The sequence below is a fragment of the Somniosus microcephalus genome, chromosome 6, assembly GCF_052327205.1.
Source record: "Somniosus microcephalus isolate GS21.2 chromosome 6, FLI_Smic_1.0, whole genome shotgun sequence".
Taxonomy (NCBI): Eukaryota; Metazoa; Chordata; class Chondrichthyes; order Squaliformes; family Somniosidae; genus Somniosus; species Somniosus microcephalus.
The window spans coordinates 198300803-198321702 of NC_140992.1; the positions used below are offsets into that span (position 1 = coordinate 198300803).

General features: G+C 46.2%; 2 protein-coding genes across 2 annotated transcripts in view; one reads left to right on the forward strand and one right to left on the reverse strand.

Moving 5' to 3' along the window:
• LOC147116322 (adhesion G protein-coupled receptor G5-like) overlaps nt 1-20900 on the forward strand; it is a 793199-nt gene that overhangs the window by 248893 nt on the left and 523406 nt on the right. The gene's annotated exons all lie outside the window — the stretch shown is intronic.
• The window catches only part of LOC147116323 (uncharacterized), a 135478-nt gene that overhangs the window by 100655 nt on the left and 13923 nt on the right, over nt 1-20900 (reverse strand). The window contains exon 3 of the mRNA XM_085989549.1: nt 11400-11544. Within this exon, the coding sequence (XP_085845675.1) occupies nt 11400-11544 (145 nt within the window). The remainder of the gene's footprint in view (nt 1-11399; nt 11545-20900) is intronic.

The following is a 20900-nucleotide window of genomic DNA, read 5'->3' on the forward strand; positions in this document are numbered from 1 at the left end:
CCAAGGACACTGAATCCTGGAGTTTGCAGCAGATGGAGAAGCAGGAAGGCAAATCACTTTAATGGGTTTTTATCCCAAGGCTCCTTCCAGAACATTGTACGGTAACACCCCATCATAAGAATATAAAAAATAGGAGCTGGAGTAGGCCATTGGCCCTTCGAGCCTGCTCCGCCATTCATCAAGATCATGGCTGATCTTCTACCTCATCTCCACCTTCCTGCACTATTCCCATGTCCCATAATTCCCTTCGTTCCCAAAAATGTATCAATCTCTGTCTTCAATATACTCAAATGTACTATCCAGGAGCAGTAGGACCATGGGAAATATTTGCCTGTACCATGTTAGTGTTACTATTCTACTTGATCAAAGGCTCCGGTGGATGAAGAATTTCAACACCAGTTGAAGCGGCAGGTTTCGACAAGCTTAATGGCGGCACCAAGATCATCAACTATGTCTGATCCATTGACCTTGGATGAATTAAACACAGCCCTGTCGACAACCAAATTTGGAAAAGCTGCTGGTCCAGATGGTGTTTACCCAGGTTTCCTCAAAGCACTGGGACCCAATGCAAAGAGATGGTTGACCTCCTTCTCTGAGATACTGGCAACCGGTACAATTCCACCTATTTGGAGGGAAACTAAAATAATTGCCCTCCTGCCGCAGGGGAAGAATGCTTGTGAAGCCTTCAGCTACCGCCTGATCTCCTTACTTTGCACTTGTTATAAAGTGCTGGAGAGGCTACTACTCCACAGACCAGCCCCCATCATCGAGCCAACCATTCCTAAGGAGCAAGTGGGCTTCCGGAGCGGTCATAACTGCTGTGTATTACTGTCCTTTTTGTGCTTTTGTGGGATCTCCTCTGATTTCTAGAACTGGCTCCTCCCAGGACTTGTTGGAAAACAGCCCCATGAGAAGTAGCATCAGTAGCAGCAAACCCAACATCCCAAACACTACACTTACCCTACCCATTGAGGAACTCTAATACATCCACACCCGAAGGTTCAGACAACCAGCACACAGGCAGCATAAGTGAGGAGTCACAGAGCATTGGTGGACAGGAGCAGGAAGCCACTAGCCAGCAGGTAAGGTCACCTCCTTCTCCAGCTGGTGAGGCGAACCAGATTACCACAGCACAGCTTTTAAGAGAAGGTTACTTTCTGAGCGTGTGTTGTTGGGGGTAATTGATGGCTCTGTACAGAAACTCCCAACAAAATGGCAGCAAGCACGAAAGAATCCAGCAGCAATTCCAGGGCCACCTGCAGTGCAGCCACGCACAGCAGAGGCCACAATGACAGCTCAAACAGTTGTGATCCGGGCCTTGTGCTGCACCATCACCACATCACTGGGCTAAACACACACACGAGAAAAGAAATAGAATGAACTGCCAAGTGCTTAAGCGGAAAACAGGAAATGGGTAAATGGCAGCAGTGATTTACAGATTTGTATACATAGACACTCAAATCCCTTTGCTCCTCCACAGCTCCTAAACTCTCACAATTAAGAAAATATTCCAATTCATCTTTCTCACATCCAAAGTGGATGACCTCACACTTCCCCACATTGAACTCCATCTACCATAGTTCTGCCAACTCAATTAGTCCATCTTTGTCCCATTGTAGCAGGAGTAATTCCACAATCTGGCACTCCCAATAGGGAGCAGCACTCATTGGGAGCGCATCTTGAGAAAGCTGCTATTATATTGCTGTCTGCACTCTAACTGACATCCACCATCCCTGCTTCTCTTCTATAACATCTGGGCCTATGTAGCTCTTCTAGTTCCAGTATTCATTTTCTCTCATATTGGAGTCTGCTCTGTTTGCCCCTCCCTCTCACTACTTTTAATCTTCTCTCACTGCTCTATACAAGGTCATCCACATGAGTCTCATTCAGGTGAAGACTATCCTGTCTAAACAGCTTCCTTTGCCTCAGACATAAAAATAATTTTTTTTTCAAAAATGTAACTTTATCTGGAAAAGGAAACACTACAGATAGCAAATTGCTGAAAAGGACAATTTAGGATGAGCACGGCTTTACTAGAAACCAACAGATCACCTGGCTCTTCAGTTACAGGAGTATTGGAGTGGGTAAGAAGAGAATGGAAAGGGGAATCCTCTTAGTTATGGATGGAAACAAGAAGGATAGGAACAGAAAACCTACAACTTAATTAGAGATGTCCAACAGGGGACAGCGATTAGAAACTTCTGAGCAGGAAATAAGAAAGTAGCAAATCGACAGAGGACAGTTTGTAAAGAAACAGGGAGAACAATCGACTCCCCTTAATTCAAAGCTGTTATTTGCTTGAAAAAAATGTGATTAATCCAGCAAGTGCGAATTAAGCAATTTTAATAAAACAGGGCAGCAAAACACCACAGGAACACCATTAAACACCATAAAACAACAAAGCAACTATTTCAATGAATGTGATTGAAACCCGAGTACTGTACAAGGTGTACAATGCAAAGTTCAGTCATTTTGTGAAATGCTCTGTGATTATGGTTTGCTTCTTGCTGACAGCACATTTATCAACAAAATTGTTTCTTCTATATCCAAACATACGAAAAATGAGCAACAGGAAAAGACCAGCTGGTCCATCGAGTCTGTCACATACAGTCATATTGCAAATGAGCATTATGATCCCCAAGGCTCCCCACCCACCAGCCACTACGTAGCACAAAATGTTCCATTGAAACCTTTAGCTTAGTCATCAGTCAATTTTTCACAACTGGGACTGGTTCCTCTCTCCCTCTGCTCGCTGGATCCACTCATTTGAGCCCCTTTCTCAGTCCCAGTTACTGCCGGCTTTCTTTTTTCTCCTGTCATGCTTTTGCAAACTATGATAGTAATTCACTGATTGACTTTTTTCCACCTTGTGACGCTGGGTGCACGTTTTCTGTACGTGAGTGGCATCGGTGTCATCGTCATGTGACCTCTCTGTTCGCTCTCGCTCCTGTGTGCGCCGGTTAGGTTGCAGACTCATGGAGCTCCTTCAACTCCTGGGCGTTCATTCGTTATTTTATATTCTTAAATAAAACGTTGATACTCTTTGAAGAGGCAGCGACACACACTTGAGTATTTTTCATTCATGAAAGCTGGTGCTCTGCATGGGTACATTTCATTAGCATTAAAGATATCCTTAGGCTTAAAATGAGATAACAATTCTGGACTTGTTATCAGGCACCCAATTGATGAATCTCCATGTGAGAACATCGCTTGCCTCCCCATGTGTGGGCGTGGACGTGACTGTGTGACTGTTTTTAAAGTGGTTGATCCATGAGGCAGAAACAGAGTTGGTTGCAAATTCTTCAGTGAATTCATTCACCTTTCCCAGCAAAACGAGGACAGTCCAGGAAGCTAAGTTGCTCTTGCCTGCTTGAACCAGCTCAACAAATCTGATTCCACATCGAGATAAACTGAAGTGCACGTCCTCTTCGTTTGGCTACAAAAGTCCACTGGCAATCAGCAAAGACTCTCTCCTTATTGTTTCAGGTAGTTGGAGAGTGCAGTGTATGTACCTTTAAGGGGAGAACTACTTTTTACAGCTCCTGTATACTGTAGTACCGGCAGTGACCATACCTGTATATAAACCCTGAGTAGGGATCTGTACATTTAGTTTTAGAGTAACCCTCATCCAGTAAATACCTATTGATTGTTCCTGCAGTCTCGTGTCTAGTTATTGAAGGACACACTACATCAAAAATACACGGATCTAACAGTGGCGACGAGGCAGATTCGAACCTACCTGCAACTCTGCATTACCTCCCAGGGATTTGCTCCTGGAGAACAGTGGAAGAAAGCTGAGGCCAGAAGCATGGGCGTCGACCACGAGCTACCGCCCAGTCATCCAACAGAGATTGAGCATCGCAGGGGAGGCTGTTGAGAGCTGGGCTTGGTTCTCCAGTCACGGTGGTCCAGCGAAACAGGCTGGCAACAGGTATGGCGCAGACCCTTCCTGGACAGCGGCGGCTAGAGCCGACCGACGGCACAGAAAAGGCCGAGCAGCGTCGACGGGAGAAGAGAGAGGGTACAGCGCACAGGGCGCAGCCGGTGTTCAGGACCGAGCGGCGTCGACGGGAGAAGAGAGAGGGTAGAGCGCACAGGGCGCAGCCGGTGTTCAGGACCGAACGGCGTCGACGGGAGAAGAGAGAGGGTAGAGCGCACAGGGTGCAGCCAGTGTTCAGGACCGAACGGCGTCGACGGGAGAAGAGAGAGAGGCGCGAAAGAAATCGCGCAGAGCACAGCCGGTGTTCAAGGGATGAGCAGCGTCAGCAGGGAAGAAAGGGAAACGCGCAGAGCACAGCCGGTGTTCAAGGGCTGAGCAGCCGCAGCGGAGAAGAAGGGAGAGCGCGGGAAAACGCCATTCTGAGCCGCAGCGGAGAAGAAGGGAGAGCGTGGGAAAACGCCATTTTGAGCCGCAGCGGAGAAGAAGGGAAGCACGGGAAAACACCATTTTGAGCCAGTCTAACCACACACAGGGATGCTGAAGAGTGGCAGTATCACAGCGTTCGACAATGAAGTCGAAGATTGGACGACATATATCGAACGCATAGAAGTGTCCTGCAAGGCGAATGAAGTGCCAGATGAGAGGAAAGCGCTGGTATTGTTGAATTCCATGGGTGCAAAAACGTATGGCTTACTGCGAAACCTAGTAACCCCAGAGAAGCCAGTGGACAAGGATTTTGGAAACGTAGTGTCAACCCTACAGAACCACTTAAACCCCACACCGCTGCTGATAGCAGAAAGATTTAAGTTTCACAAAAGGAACCAGCATAAAGATGAAAGTAATGCTGATTTAACGGAACTGCATAAGCTATCAAAACACTGCCAGTTTGGAGCGGGACTGGCAGATACCTTAAGGGACAAGTTTGTGTGTGGGCTTCAAAGTGAAGGAACCCAGAAACGGCTTTTATCTGAAAAGGACCTTACGCTGGAAAAGGCTTTCAGCATGGCAGTATCACACGAAGCAGCCGCACGGGACGCTGCAGAGATACAACGGAGACCGCAAGAATATGGCACAAATGAAATGTCATACGGAACAGTGAAGTGTTATCGCTGCGGCAGAACAACACACGACCATAATGATTGCTGGTTTAAGGACAAAGTGTGCAGACAGTGGGGAAAAGTAGGACACATAGCAAGAGTCTGCAGGTCGGGAAAGAAAACTAGCAGCAAGAAATCTCCACAGGAGAAGTACAAGAAGGTACATAAGGTGACGGAGAGTAGTTCAGACGAACAGAAAAGTGATACAGACTCCGGAAGCAAGGAGCTGGGTTGCCTGAAATTACATAAGGTGATTCAAACGGAGGATCATCAAACTATCTGGGTCACACTCAAGATAGCTGGAGTCCAAGTGAAAATGGAATTGGACACAGGATCAGCCCTAACAGTCATAAACCGAAGGGACTATAAGCGGCTATTCTCACATATACCCTTGAGAGATACAGAGATTGTCTTGAAGACATACACGGGGCAAAAAGTCGACCCCAAAGGAAAATTAAGGGTGAACGTTATATATAACGGCAAGGAAACACCAAAAATGGACCTATATGTAATGCCAGATGGAGGACCACCACTACTAGGACGTGAATGGATCCGAAAGATACAGCTAGATTGGCATTCCATAAAATCAAAAAAATCAAATCAAATCAAATCAAATCAACTTTTATTGTCATTGTTAGTGCACAAGTGCAGTACAACGAAATGTAGGCTTGCGGCTCCCGAGAGTGTACAATTTGGATCAGGACACTTAAACATTTCAACATACATTTGTACATATATATTAGCATATATAAATATGACCATAATAAAGTGCATCGGCAGATGTGCAGGCTTTAGTGTTTATTTGTGGAGTTCAGTAGGGTGACAGCCCTGGGAAAGAAGCTGTTCCTAAATCTGGTCGTACGGGTGCGAATGCATCTGTAGCGTCTTCCAGATGGTAGGAGGGCGAACAGACTGTGGCTGGGGTGGGTAGGGTCTTTGATGATGGACCGTGCCCTCCGTAGGCAGCGTTTCTGATATATATGTTCTATGATCGGTAGCCGGGTGCCGGTAATGCGTTGGGCAGTTTTGACTACCCGCTGCAGGGCTTTCCGGTCATGGGAGCTACAGCTGCCGTACCATACCGTGATACAGTTTGTCAGGATGCTCTCTATAGTGCAGCGGTAGAAGTTAGAGAGGATCGGGGGTGACAGATTACATCCCTTCAGCCTCCTCAAGAAATATAGGCGCTGCTGGGCCTTCTTCACCAGAGAGGAGGTGTTGAGGGACCAGGAGAGGTCTTCCGTGATGTGGACTCCGAGGAACTTAAAGCTGGCCACCCTTTCCACCTCCGCCCCATTGATGTGGATGGGGGTGTGACTTCCGCCTTTGGACTTCCTGAAGTCCACGATTATTTCCTTTGTTTTCTTGGTGTTAAGGGCCAGGTTGTTGTCGGCGCACCACTTCACGAGATGCTGGACCTCCTCCCTGTAGGCTGACTCATCGTTGTTGGTGATCTGGCCTACTACCATGGTGTCATCTGCAAACTTGATGATGGTGTTGGAACCATTAACAGCCACACAGTCGTGGGTGAAGAGGGAGTAGAGGAGGGGGCTCAGCACACATCCTTGTGGGGCCCCCGTGTTCAGGGTCGGGGGGGGGAGGTGTGGTTGCCTAATTTGACAGACTGGGGTCTGTTTGTTAGGAAGTCCAGGGTCCAGTTGCAGAGGGAAGTGTTCAGGCCAAGAGTTTGGAGTTTGGTGGCCAGCTTGTTGGGGACGATAGTGTTGAATGCTGAGCTGTAGTCTATAAACAACATTCTGATGTAGGTCTCCTTACCATCTAGGTGATTCAGTGCCGAGTGTAGAGCAGTAGTGATTGCATCCTCCGTTGATCTCTTTGCCCGATAGGCAAACTGGTGTTGGTCAAGGGAGGCAGGAACACTGGCTTTGATGTGGGCTAAGACCAGTCTCTCGAAACACTTCATTATGATGGGTGTGAGTGCGACAGGTCGATAGTCGTTCAGACACGTCACAGCCGCTTGTTTAGGCACAGGAATGATGGTGGCGGTCTTGAAGCATGTAGGGACTACTGCCTGGGCCAATGACAGGTTGAAGATGGCGGTGAAGACATCAGCCAGCTGATCAGCACATTCCTTGAGTACCCGTCCAGGGATGCTATCCGGTCCAGTAGCCTTTCGTGTGTTCACTCTGCGTAAAGCGCCCCTTACGTCGGAGGTCGACAGAGTGAGCACCTGGTCTTCCGGGGGTGGCAAGGCTTTGGTAGCCGGCTCCTTGTTGTCCCTGTTGAAGCGAGCGTAGAAGTTGTTAAGCTCCTCCGGAAGGGAGGCGTCGCTGACCGGGGGACTGGTGTTTTTGCCCTTGTAGTCAGTGATGGCCTGGATGCCTTGCCACATGCGCCGGGGGTCCGAGTTGTTGCGGAAGTGATCCTCTATCCGCAGTGTCTGTTTCCATTTGGCAGTCCTGATACCCTTTTTTAGGTTGGTCCTAGCTGCTCTGTAAGCCGCCGCGTCGCCAGATTTAAATGCTGCGTCACGTGCTTTCAACAGTGAGCGGACCTCTCCGTTCATCCAGGGTTTCTGGTTGGGGTATGACCTGATATTTTTGTGGGTCGTGACGACCTCGACGCAGCTGTTGATGTAGAATAGCACTGTGGATGCGTATTCCTCGATGTCATTGTGGGCAAAAATGCCCCAATCAGTGCGTTCGAAGCAATCCTGAAGCTCCGATACTGCCCCCTCTGGCCATACAAGCACTGGCTGCAGATACCAAAAAGGATGATGATGCCACACCTGGCCGACTGTCAAAAATGCTAACTGACGCACAAGAAGTGTTCCAGGAGGGACTTGGAACACTAAAAAGCATAACAGCGACGATCAAAATAGAGGAAAATGCAAGCCCAACGTTTTTTAAGGCCAGACCGGTGCCTTATGCGATCCGCCCAGCCGTCGAAGCAGAGCTGGAAGGTTTGGAACGTTCAGGAGTACTGTCCAAAGTGGACTGGAGTGAGTGGGCCACACCCATCGTTCCTGTAATGAAGAGGTCATTGAGTAATACGCCTGGGGAACCAAAGAAAGTTCGCATCTGTGGGGACTTTAAGGTGACAGTGAACCCAGTCCTTCACACGGTACAATATCTGCTTCCGCGGATTGAAGATATTTTTGCCTCGCTATCTGGAGGGAAACGCTTCACTAAGATTGATCTGGCCCAGGCGTACCTGCAAATGGAGGTAGAAGAAGCCCCGAAACAGTACCTCACGATCAACACTCATAAAGGTCTCCACCAATACAACCGGCTTGTGTTCGGGGTAGCATCAGCTCCGGCTATTTGGCAAAGGGCAATGGATCAAGTCCTGCAAGGGATTCCAGGGACCCAGTGTTATTTGGACGACATCCTGGTCACGGGCGAAAATGACAGTGCTCACCTTGCCAACCTGGAGCAGGTGCTCACTAGATTGAAGGAATATGGGCTCTGAGCAAATTGCCACAAATGCGAGTTTTTCCAGAAGCAGATCTCGTATTGTGGCCACGTTATTGATGAAGAGGGGTTACATAAGTCCCCTGAAAAGATTGAGGGAGTAGTCAAGGCTCCAGCACCGGAAAATGTGTCACAACTGAGGTCGTTCCTCGGGCTGGTGAACTACTACCATAAGTTCTTGCCAAATTTGTCTACAGTACTACACCCACTGAACACCCTACTGCAAACGGGGGTACCATGGAAGTGGAATGATGAATGTAAACGAGCTTTCCAGAAGTGCAAAGAATTGCTCACATCAAAAGAGGTTTTGGCTCATTTCAACCCAGCACTACCAATTCGGTTGGCGTGTGATGCATCACCCTATGGCATTGGAGCGGTGCTGTCGCACAAGTTCCCGGACGGCTTGGAGAGGCCGGTAGCCTTTGCGTCTCGGTCACTAACCTCAGCCGAGCGTAACTACGCCCAGATTGACAGGGAGGCCCTCAGCCTAGTGTGGGGAGTGAAAAAGTTCAACCACTATCTGCACGGGCAGAAGTTCACCTTGCTGACGGACCACCAACCACTTGTCTCCATCTTTAATCCAAAGAAGGGCGTGCCGGTGATGACTGCGCAACGGCTACAAAGATGGTCGCTTTTTCTAGGGGCGAACCAATATGAAATCGAGTGTAAGGGCACGAAACAGTATGGAAACACTGATGGGCTATCACGCCTGCCACTGCCTACTGCGGAGGAAGCACCAGCAGTGGACCCTGTCGAAATATTTCATTCGACTATAATTGAAAGCTTGCCAGTAACTAACGCGGATATAGAGAAGGAGACCCGAAATGACCCGACACTGTCTCGAGTATATGACTTGACGGTGAAGGGATGGCCAACACATGGCGACTCACTGTTGCCAGCATTCTCATCCAGAACAGAACAGCTGTCAGTATGCCAGGGGACCTTGATGTGTAGATCCCGAGTGGCAATTCCACCCAAGTTAAGGGAGAGATTGCTCAATGAGCTTCACGAAGGCCATCTGGGAGGGGTAAAAATGAAAAGCCTTGCTAGGGCTTATGTGTGGTGGCCGGGGATCGATCAGCAAATCAAGGACATGACAAAGAGCTGCTCAGGATGCCAGAAGGTCCAAAATGTACCACCACATGCCCCTCTACACCCATGGGAGTGGCCCTCATCTCCGTGGCAACGGGTGCATATTGATTTTGCTGGTCCATTCATGGACTCAATGTTTCTAATAGCCGTGGATGCGCACTCGAAATGGCCTGAGGTGATCAAAATGTCGTCCACCACCACGGAGAAAACTATTGCAGTCCTACGGACCATATTTGCCAGGAACGGCTTGCCAGAGCAGATTTGCTCTGATAACGGACCACAGTTTGTGTCCGAAGAGTTTCGAAGATTCATGAAAAGGAATGGGGTAAGGCATTACACATCCGCCCCGTATCATCCAGCCACAAATGGATTGGCTGAGAGGTTCGTACAAACCTTTAAGAAAGCAGTAAGGGCCATGTGCGATGATGACATTCCACTGCAGCATAAGGTGGACAATTTCCTGTTAGCCTACAGAAATGCGACACATGCAGTCACCAACCAGACCCCGGCCATGATGTTCTTTAACCGAAGGTTGAGATCTCGTCTGGATTTGCTCAGACCAAATGTACGAAGAGATGTTGAGAATAAGCAATTCCAGCACATCAATGAGAAGCCGACAAGGAGCTTCAATGTAGGGCAACCAGTCTTGGCCCGCGACTACCGAACAGAGAAATGGCAACCAGGAACGATATGCACACGGCAGGGGCCACTAATGTACACAGTGGATGTTGGGGAGAACATTGTGAGACGCCATGTCGACCAGATCCTAGAGTCACAGGAACGAGTCAACCCCATGACTCGCGCACCTGGTGATGAACCCAACGTACAGGTAGCATCTACCCCAGAAACATTAGCATCGGAAGCTGATGAACCAACTGACGACAGGGGGCCCCCGCACCAAGAACAAGACACTCAGGAAAGGCGCTATCCAGAAAGGATCAGGAAGCCGCCCCAAAGACTGAATTTATAAATGGACTATTTTCAGTTAATGTGCATGTTAAATGTGTTAATTGTTAAATGAATGTTATGGTACTGTCAATCTAAAAGGGAAGGAAATGTAGTGTATGTACCTTTAAGGGGAGAACTACTTTTTACAGCTCCTGTATACTGTAGTACCGGCAGTGACCACACCTGTATATAAACCCTGAGTAGGGATCTGTATGTTTAGTTTTAGAGTAACTCTCATCCAGTAAATACCTGTTGATTGTTCCTGCAGTCTCATGTCTAGTTATTGAAGGACACACTACATCAAAAATACACGGATCTAACAGAGAGGGTGGTGGGAGGAATGTTAAATTTCTGTACCACAACTTTCTTCATGTCTCCAGGGCGATTCTCCACATATTCGATGATCTTATACTTCTGGCGAGCCACACTCACCAAACTGATTTGTCTCCGCCTGATGCACTGCATCCACTGGGAGAAGGCTGTGACGCCTCGGTACCTGATGTTGATCATGGAGTTGAATTCAAATAAAGTAGCAGAATAAACTGTTCAGAGCCCATTTGTGGTGGGAATAGGAATTAGAGCCAAGAGATTTGAACTAAGCAACAAATTTTCAATGTATTTTAAAAGGGTCGTACTTTTGGGAGATTTTGATCGAAATTAACATAATTCAAACAAAACAGTTTTGTATTAAGAGTAGATTTGTATCCACTTGTGGGTAAACTCAAAACTGGATGACCAATATCTGCAGAACAAGTTATAGAAGCACAAAGAAACAGAAAGACCAGCAATGAATCTGCTGAATTCTAGTGTCTGGAATTTCTAAAACGTGTCCTTTCTGAACCATCATCTTTTAAACACTTTTCTCAATGTCAGGCTGTTGACACTTACCCGACTGAAATGCTGGCATTACATTCCTCCAGGATTCCACTCGTAATTAGCACTGCATAACGAGCATCATTCAGATTAAATGTCTCTTGTTTTGAGAGTTGAGTCAGTTTGTCTTTCTGTTTCATGCAATCAGACCATGGTGTTTCTAAGTGAAAAGACAGTGGAAAAGATCTCATCATATGTGAGAATGACCAAATTTCTGCCTGTCCTGGAGTTGGCCACAATCTTTCATCAGTTCTAAAATAACAATGTTGCTACCATTGTAACATTCCCCTGTATTTAGCTTTATTCTTCCACAAAGAACGGTAAAATGGGGTCCCAGTGGTGCCTTTCTCTAATGATCCACCCAAGTATCGAGATTCCTAATTTTAATATCTTCAGTCTTGTAACTTGATCTTATTTTCTAGCCACCCTAATATTTATTTTTGGATTATTCTAATTGCAACCATTATTTATTTTGATAACTTGCTGTGGTCTCAGCCCAGTGAAAGGCACAGTGGGAGAAACAGGAACAATACAAGTATGGGAGAATGAGAGTGTCGGGCTCTGAAAGTAAATCACTTGTGGTGCTGACAGAAGAGAGGAAGCATTAGGCCCTGAGCACCAGTCCTGTTTTATGGTGAAAACCAGTACTAAGATTTTGTTGCTTTTAAGGTGAATACTTCGATTAAACTGCTTCACAACAAAACTAATGACATGTTTATAAAGATTAAATATTAGCCTGGTTAGAGCAGACAAGCTCAAGTCTGGCTGGACAGGAACCAATATTCCTTTAATACTGTACAGATAACTGTAGCTGTAGTAAAGACCGCTGCTTTACGGTAGCTGTAGTAAAGACAGCTGCTTGACGGCAGTCATATAAATAGGAAGCCATCTTGGCCATGCGGCAGTACTGCATGAGCTGGCACTGACTCAAGACCTAATAAAGTGTAGTCAATGATATCTACTCGTAAGCCTCTTAATACTAAGATATGAGATAACATTACATGGTACCAGGATTTATAGAATGCACAATACGGGCATACCACAACAATGGAAGGGATAAAACCACCAACTAGCCTGCAACTTGAAGGAAATCTGGACGAAAATTGGCGCGAATTCAAACAACGCTTTCTTCTCTACCTCACAGCGATCGACGCCACGACTAGCTCTGGAACACGTAAGGTAGCTTTGTTGCTAACAGTGGCTGGCTCGCAGGCAATCGAGCTGTATAATACATTTACGTTTGCAGCTGAAGGTGACAAAAATGATCTGGACAAGGTGATAGATTTGATCAATAAATACTGCACACCTAAAAAGAATGATATGTTCGAGAGATTTGTTTTTCACTCCCGCGTGCAAAAGCAAGGAGAATCCTTTGATGTTTTTCTGACGGATTTGAAAACAAAAACACAAACATGTAACTTTGGAGACTTGAAGGAATCGATGATACGCGATCGGGTCGTTTTCGGAATACTTGACAAGAAGGTGAGAGAGAGAATGCTTAGGGACAATGACTTAACTTTGGATGCTGCAGTAAAAATATGTCATGCTAGTGAACTCTCAACCATGCACACGCAAACATTCGATGGGAGAACTACAGCAATGGGCGTGAGAGCGCTGGGACTGGACAACCTACCAGTGGATGTAGTACACAGAAGTGACACAAGAGGGCGCACAGAGTTCAGGACTATGACGCCATACGATTGCAGACAGTGCAGCAATAGACACGTGGCAAGTCAATGTCCGGCTTATGGGAAGAACTGCGCAAAATGTAAAGGCAGGAATCACTTTGCTAAAATGTGCTTTTTGGGAAGAGAAAACCGAAGGTAAAAAGACAGTGCATGCTATTGAGACTGAAGACAAGGAATCAGAGACTTTGTATGTTGGAATGGTGCAAAATGACTTAAAACAGGGTAAAGATATGGAAAAGGAAGTACATTCCGTAGGACTAAAGACTGAAGTTTGGATAGCCCCCTTGCTGGTAAATGGCACCATTGTTCCCTTCAAGCTAGATATAGGTGCTAAGGCAAACCTCATAAGCTGGAGTGATGCACGGAATCTCAAAGTGAGACCAAAAATACTGAACAAGACAATGGCTTTGAAGGCGTACAATGGACAAAGTATTGAAACAAAAGGAACGTGTAGGCTGAATGTTAAGGTAAAAAATCGCATTCACCCATTGACGTTTGTTATAGTGCCTGAAGGACATGAGTCACTGTTGGGGGATAAGGCATGTGTGGATTTGGGCTTGGTAAAAGGAGTCTATGCTATTAATGAACTGAACTGTGTGCAGAGTGCCCCCCAAGACAGTACAAATATAAAGCATGATGCTATAACACACAAATATGCAGATGTATTTCAGGGTTTCAGAGCACTGCCCTTTACATACTCCATCAAACTGAGAGATGACGCACAACCTGTGATTCACGCACCCAGGAGAGTTCCGATGGCCCTCCGTGAGAAACTGCGGAAAGAGCTAGACCGCATGGAGGGATTAGCTGTCATAAAGAAGATTGAGGAACCGACTGACTGGGTAAATTCCATGGTCTGCGTCAATTCAAAAAAGACTGATAAATTGCATGTCTGCATGGATCCCAAGGACCTTAATGGGTGATTTAATCTACATATAGATTGGGCCAACCAAATTAGTAACAATACTGTGGAGGAGGAATTCCTGGAGTGTTTACGGGATGGTTTCCTGGACCAAGATGTTGAGGAACCAATGAGAGATCAGGCCATCTTAGACTGGGTATTATGGAACGAGAAAGGATTAATTAGCAATCTTGTTGTAAGAGGCCCCTTGGGTCAGAGTGATCACAATATGATTGAATTCTTCATTAAGATGGAGAATGAAGTAGTTGACTCAGAGACAAGGGTCCTCAATTTAAATAAAGGAAACTACGATGGCCTGAGGAGCGAGTTGGGTAGGATTGATTGGGGAATGGCACTCAAAGGGTTGATGGTGGATAGGCAATGGCAAACATTCAAAGACCGAATGGATGAGCTACAGAATTTGTTCATCCCAGTTTGGCATAAAAATAAAACAAAAAAGGTGACTCAACTGTGGCTAGCAAGGGAAATTAGGGATAGCATAAGATCCAAGGAGAGGACATATAAATTGGCCAGAAAAAGCAATAATCCTGAGGATTGGGAGCAGTTTAGGATTTAACAAAGGAGGACAAAGGGATTAATTAAGAAAGGGAAAATAGAATATGAGAGTAAGCTATCAGGGAACATAAAAACTGACTGTAAAAGCTTTTATAGATATGTGAAGAGAAAAAGATTGATGAAGTCAAGCGTAGGTCCCTTGCAGTCAGAATCAGGGGAATTTATAATGGGAAACAAAGAAATGGCAGACCAACTAAATACATATTTTGGTTCTGTCTTCACAAAGGAGGACACAAATAACCTCCCAGAGATGCCGGGGAACATAGGGTCTGATGAAAGGGTGGAACTGAAAGAAATCCGTATTTGTAGGGAAATGGTGTTAGGAAAATTGATGGGACTGAAGGCCGATAAATCCCCAGGGCATGATAACCAACATCCCAGGGTACTTAAGGAAGTGGCCCTAGAAATAGTAGATGCATTGCTGGTCATCGTCCAGAACTCGATAGACTCTGGAACAGTACCCATCGATTGGAGGGTAGCTAATGTTACCCCACTATTCAAAAAAGGTGGTAGAGAAAAAGCGGGGAAGTTTGGACCGGTAAGCCTGACATCGGTAGTGGGGAAAATGCTAGAGTCTATTATAAAAGATGTAATAGCAGAGCACTTGGAAAGCAGTGACAGGATCGGACAAAGTCAACATAGATTTACAAAAGGTAAATCATGCTTGACTAATTTACTGGAATTTTTTGAGGATGTCACTGGTAAAATAGATAAGGGAGAACCAGTGGATGTGGTGTATTTGGACTTTCAGAAGGCTTTTGATAAGGTCCCACATAAGAGATTAGCGTGCAAAATTAAGGCACATGGGATTGGGGGCAAGGTATTGACTTGGATAGAGAACTGGTTGGCGGACAGAAAGCAAAGAGTTGGAATAAACGGGTCATTTTCCGAGTGGCAGGCAGTGACTAGTGGGGTACCGCAAGGATCGGTCCTAGGACCCCAGCTGTTCACAATATATATTAATGATCTGGACGAGGGAATTGGATGTAATATCTCCAAATTTGCAGACGACACAAAGCTGGGTGGGAGGGTAAGCTGTGAGGAGGATGTCGTGAAACTCCAGTACGATTTGGACAGGTTGGGTGATTGGGCAGAAACATGGCAAATGCACGATAATGTGGATAAATGTGAGGTTATCCACTTTGGTGGCAAAAACAGGAAGGCAGATTATTATTTGAATGGCAATGGATTGGGAGAAGGGGAAGTGCAAAGAGACCTGGTGTTCTTGTGCACCATTCGCTGAAGGTAAGCATGCAGGTGCAGCAGGCGGTTAAGAAGGCAAATGGTATGTTGGCCTTCGTAGCAAGAGGGTTTGAGTACAGGAACAAGGATGTCTTGCTACAGTTGTACAGGGCCTTGGTGAGACCGCACCTTGAGTATTGTGTGCAGTTTTGGTCGCCTTACCTGAGGAAGGACGTACTTGCCATGGAAGGAGTGCAGCGAAGATTCACCAGGCTGATACCTGGGATGGCAGGAATGACGTATGAGGAGAGATTGTGTCGAGTGGGCTTATACTCACTGGAGTTTAGAAGATTGAGAGGGGATCTCATTGAAACCTATAAAATTCTGACAGGCCTGGACAGACTAGATGCAGGAAGGATGTTTCTGATGGCCGGGGAGTCCAGAACCAGGGGTCATAGTCTAAGGATAAGGGGTAAGCCATTTAGGACTGAAATGAGGAGGAATTTCTTCACCCAGAGAGTGGTGAACCTGTGGAATTCTCTGCCACAGAGGGTGGTGGAGGCCAGTTCATTAAGTATATTCAAGAAAGAGTTGGATATATTTCTTAAGGCTAAAGGGATCAAGGGATATGGGGAGAAGGCAGGGACAGGGTACTGAATTTGGATGATCAGCCATGATCTCATTGAATGGCGGAGCAGGCTCGAAGGGCCGAATGGCCTACTCCTGCTCCTATCTTCTATGTTTCTATGTTTCTGTGTAAAGGGTCAAAATAAGGTGTGTAACATAAAAAAACATAAAAAGTATATGTCACAATAACGTGATTACATTTACCTATAAACTTGTATTTTGAACCTTTGAGTACCTTCATTAACATTTCTGCTTGAAGGCCTCAGCTTCTCTCAAAAGTCTGGGATTAAAGTTTATATTTTTGCCCAGAGCCTTTACTCTGCCAACTGAAGGGAGATTCCACAATCTGAGTGTCTGCAATGTGCACAATTTGCCAACATGCAATAGTGTTTCTCTCAGCCCAAATAGAAGAGAGGGTTTTGTAATCCTGTAATGGGACTTCTGAGTTCCTTTGTTTTTCCAAATGATTCCCAAACAAGCTGGCGAACAGATTTTCAATATTTCTCAGGCAGCTGTTATATTATCAAGTGCTTTTGAACTGCTTAATTTTATCTCCGAGTCATCCAGACAGAGATAGACACTCAGATTAACAGCACCTGTGATTTCTATTGTTTAAATTTAGAAATTCAAAATAATGACTATTTGTTCAAAACATTTTCAAAAATTGTAAAAGTCAAATGTGTCTTTTTGATTTTGAACCTAGTTGGAAGATGAATTTGAATTATTGGGCTATACTTTGCTGATTTTTTGTCCTTTGTAAGAGCCTTGTTCCATCCTAACTGTCTGTTGTTCCTATCAATCATGGAACTATTAGGATCAGTAGGTCCTTCCTCGTGCTTCCAGGGCCCGGAGCCCCTCCCCCCGCCCAGTTCTTTTAGACTCGGGCCCTGCTCAGTGCTTCTCAACCCCACTCCCACCTGACTCCAGAAGGCCCCTCCTCAGTGTTTCCAACCTGCTGCTCTGCACCCCCTCCTAAAGCTACCGTCCCTGCCCCAATAACATCCCGCTAAGTGGCACCATCGTCTAATCCTCTCACCTGTCCATCAGTGAACCATGGAATGAAGGAACAATGTTCAGCACTACAATACCTGCCATATCACCACTCACCTAAACAGCCGTCCGTCCCTGCTCATGGCAGGCCGAGTCCACCAGTGACCCAGCCTCAAATACACACACTATTGACTCCAATGGAAGCAGCTCCAACACTTTCTAGCTTTAACCCCAGCTGCCCTTTTACTGCAACTATACTTAAAGCAACCTTCTTCTCCAGCACTCCCACAAAATCCCACCTTCCCTTACTATCAGACCTCTGCGCGTCCCCACCCCACCCCACCCCTCCCCAAACTACTCCCAAATTCTTCTTCACCAGTGCTCTCAAACCCTGACATCTCCCCCACACACTGGGACCACCCTCCCAACTATTTCCACAGCCCTGCACTTCCTCAACTCTCCCCCACCCGAGGACCTATTTCCCTGTGACCAAACCCCAGAACTCCACCCCCATTAATGTCAGGCCCTGGGAACCACTCCCATAATTGGCACACCACATCACCCCACCCCGCATTCTCATCTCTGACAAGCCCCCAGTGCTTTAGTTTCCAACTCCCTCTCCCCAACAACTACCTCACACTTCTAACCTCCAGTTCCCATATACTAACAGCTCTCACTACCTCTCCCCCACACTACTCCCAGGCTTTGGGACTCCCCTCACTGTTGTCACACCATCGAGCCCCCTGACTATATCCACATACCAGCAATCTCCCAGTTAACAAATGCCACATTCTCCACCACACCACTGACAAACTACAAGTTCAGCCCCAATGCTGCCGAAGCCCAGTTTACTCCTTTAACTACCCACCAACCCACTCTCATTGCTGCTAAATCCCACACATACCGCCTATCACCTACTATTTTCCACTGTATCCTAAAGAAAATACAAGAAACTCTTGAATTACCGGCACCTAAATAACCGGAAATCTGGGTTAACCAGCAAAATTCAGGAGTAGATTCAGGTAAGTTTTACTTCATATTACTGGCCGTTCCTCGATCTGTGGCTGTGCAATCGGGTGTGGCTGCAGCTGTTGCTAAGCTACAGGGACGCTTGGATCTTGTGGCCATTGTTCCTGCACCTGTTGCTAAGCAACAGGGAAGCCTGGGTTTGTTGCTGTATATGGAGCTCTCAGCTCTCGTACCTTTTAACTATAGCTCTCGGTAATCCGGACTTTTTGATAAGCCGGCACCATGCCGATCCCGTCGGTGCCAGATAAAAAAAGAGTTTCCTGTAGAAAGACTTGCATTTTATAGTGCCTTTCATGACCACCGGATATCCCAAATTGCTTTACAGCCAATGAAGTAGTTTTTGAAGTGTAGTTGCTGTAGTCATGTAGGAAACGCAGCAGCCAATCTGCACACAGCAAGCTCCCACAAACAGCAATGTGATAATGAGCAGATAATCTGTTTTATTTTAGTGATATTGATTGAGGGATAAATATTGGCCAGGATACCGGGGATAACTCCCCTGCTCTTCCTCAAAATTTTGCCATTGGATCTATTATGTCCACCTGTGATAAAAGCGGGGCCTCGGTTTAACGTCACAACCGAAAGACAGCACCTCCAACAGTGCAGCATTCCCTCAGTATTGCATTGGAGTGTCAGCCTGGATTTTGATGCTCAAGTCTCTGGAGTGGGAGTTGAATCCACAACCCTCTGACTCAGAGGCAAAGGGTGCTACCAACTGAGTCACAGCTGACACTGCAGGCTTTTAAAAAAAGTATAAAAAATAGTTACATACATGAAGGAACATAACAATAATCACGTATACATTCATGCTTTTCATATTAAAATGAACAGAATTGCACAATATGTTCCCCAAAACAACAGATATATTTTGCTCAGCTGCTGTCGACAACAATGACAGCAACAAGAGGCAATTTTGGACTGGTGCTTCAGCAGGGGCAAGAGCGTTATGAGTAGGCGACAAAAGGAGGGAGAAGGGATGGCAGTAAACTAGAGTGGAGAGAGAAGGGATGGCAGTAATCTAGAGTGGAGGGAGAAGGGATATCATTAACCTAGAGTGGAGGGAGAAGGGATGGCAGTAATCTAGAGTGGAGGGAGAAGGGATATCATTAACCTAGAGTGGAGGGAGAAGGGATGGCAGTAATCTAGAGTGGAGGGAGAAGGGATGGCAGTAAACTAGAGTGGAGGGAGAAGGGATATCATTAACCTAGAGTGGAGGGAGAAGGGATGGCAGTAATCTAGAGTGGAGGGAGAAGGGATGGCAGTAATCTAGAGTGGAGGGAGAAGGGATGGCGTAATCTAGAATGGAGGGAGAAGGAATGGTAGTAAACTAGAGTGGAGGGAGAAGGGATGGCAGTAAATTAGAGTGAAGTGAGAAGGCATGGTAGTAATCCAGATTAGAGGGAGAAGGGAAGGCAGTAATCTAGAGTGGAGGGAGAAGGGATGGCAGTAATCTAGAGTGGAGGGAGAAGGGATGGCAGTAATCTAGAGTGGAGGGAGAAGGGATGGCAGTATAATATAAAAAGAGAGCACTATCAAATCCCTAAGAGAGAGGAAATAGTCAGCGAAATGCCAGGAGCAAAATTCTTCTCCAAGATGGACGCCTCGCATGGGTTCTGGCAGCTGAAACTTGATGAAGAGAGTGCTAAGCTGTGCACCTTTAACACCCCGTTTGGTCGATACTCTTACCAGCGCCTGCCCTTCGGCATTAGCTCCGCCCCAGAAATCTTCCACAGAGCAATGGAGCAAATCATCGAGGGCCTGGATGGTCTGCGGGTGTACGTGTATGATCTGGTAGTATGGGGCTCCACTCAGGGAGAGCACGACACCAGACTGGAAAATACACTTCAGAGGATACGGCAGTATGGACTCAAACTAAATAAAGACAAGTGTCAGTTCAGCATCGATGAAATCACATTCCTCGGGGACAAGATTTCTGCAGAAGGGATTCAGCCAGACAAGTCAAAGGTAAAGTGTTAAGTCTGTGTGTTCCAGTTGTATTAAGATTAATTACTGACACAGACTACAAGAATAAAGTTCAACAGGTGTTTACTAGTTGGAGGTCAGGACTATACTAAATACAATATCACTACACAGTACTTATATACCGGTGGTCACCACCGGTATTACGTATACAGCAGCCAGAGAAAGTAGTACATCTCTTAAAGTGGAACAGGCTTAAGTTCTCTTAAGGTGGAACAGGTTACATACACCACATAAAGGCCATTCACGACATGGAAAAACCAAAGGACAAGAAAGGGGTTCAGTGGGCCCTTGGCATGGTTAATTACCTAGGGAAATTCATTCCAAATCTGGCAGTGAAAACCGCTCACTTGAGAAAACTGCTGCACCAAGAGACAGAGTTCCAATGGGGACATGAACATGAGAATGAATGGAAGGGGCTGCTACACATTCTAGCAAGTGAACCCCTACTGAAGTTCTTCTGCCCTGAAAAGAGAACAAAAGTGTCCACAGATGCCTCTAAGGATGGATTAGGGGCTGTCCTTCTACAGGAAGATGAAGGAG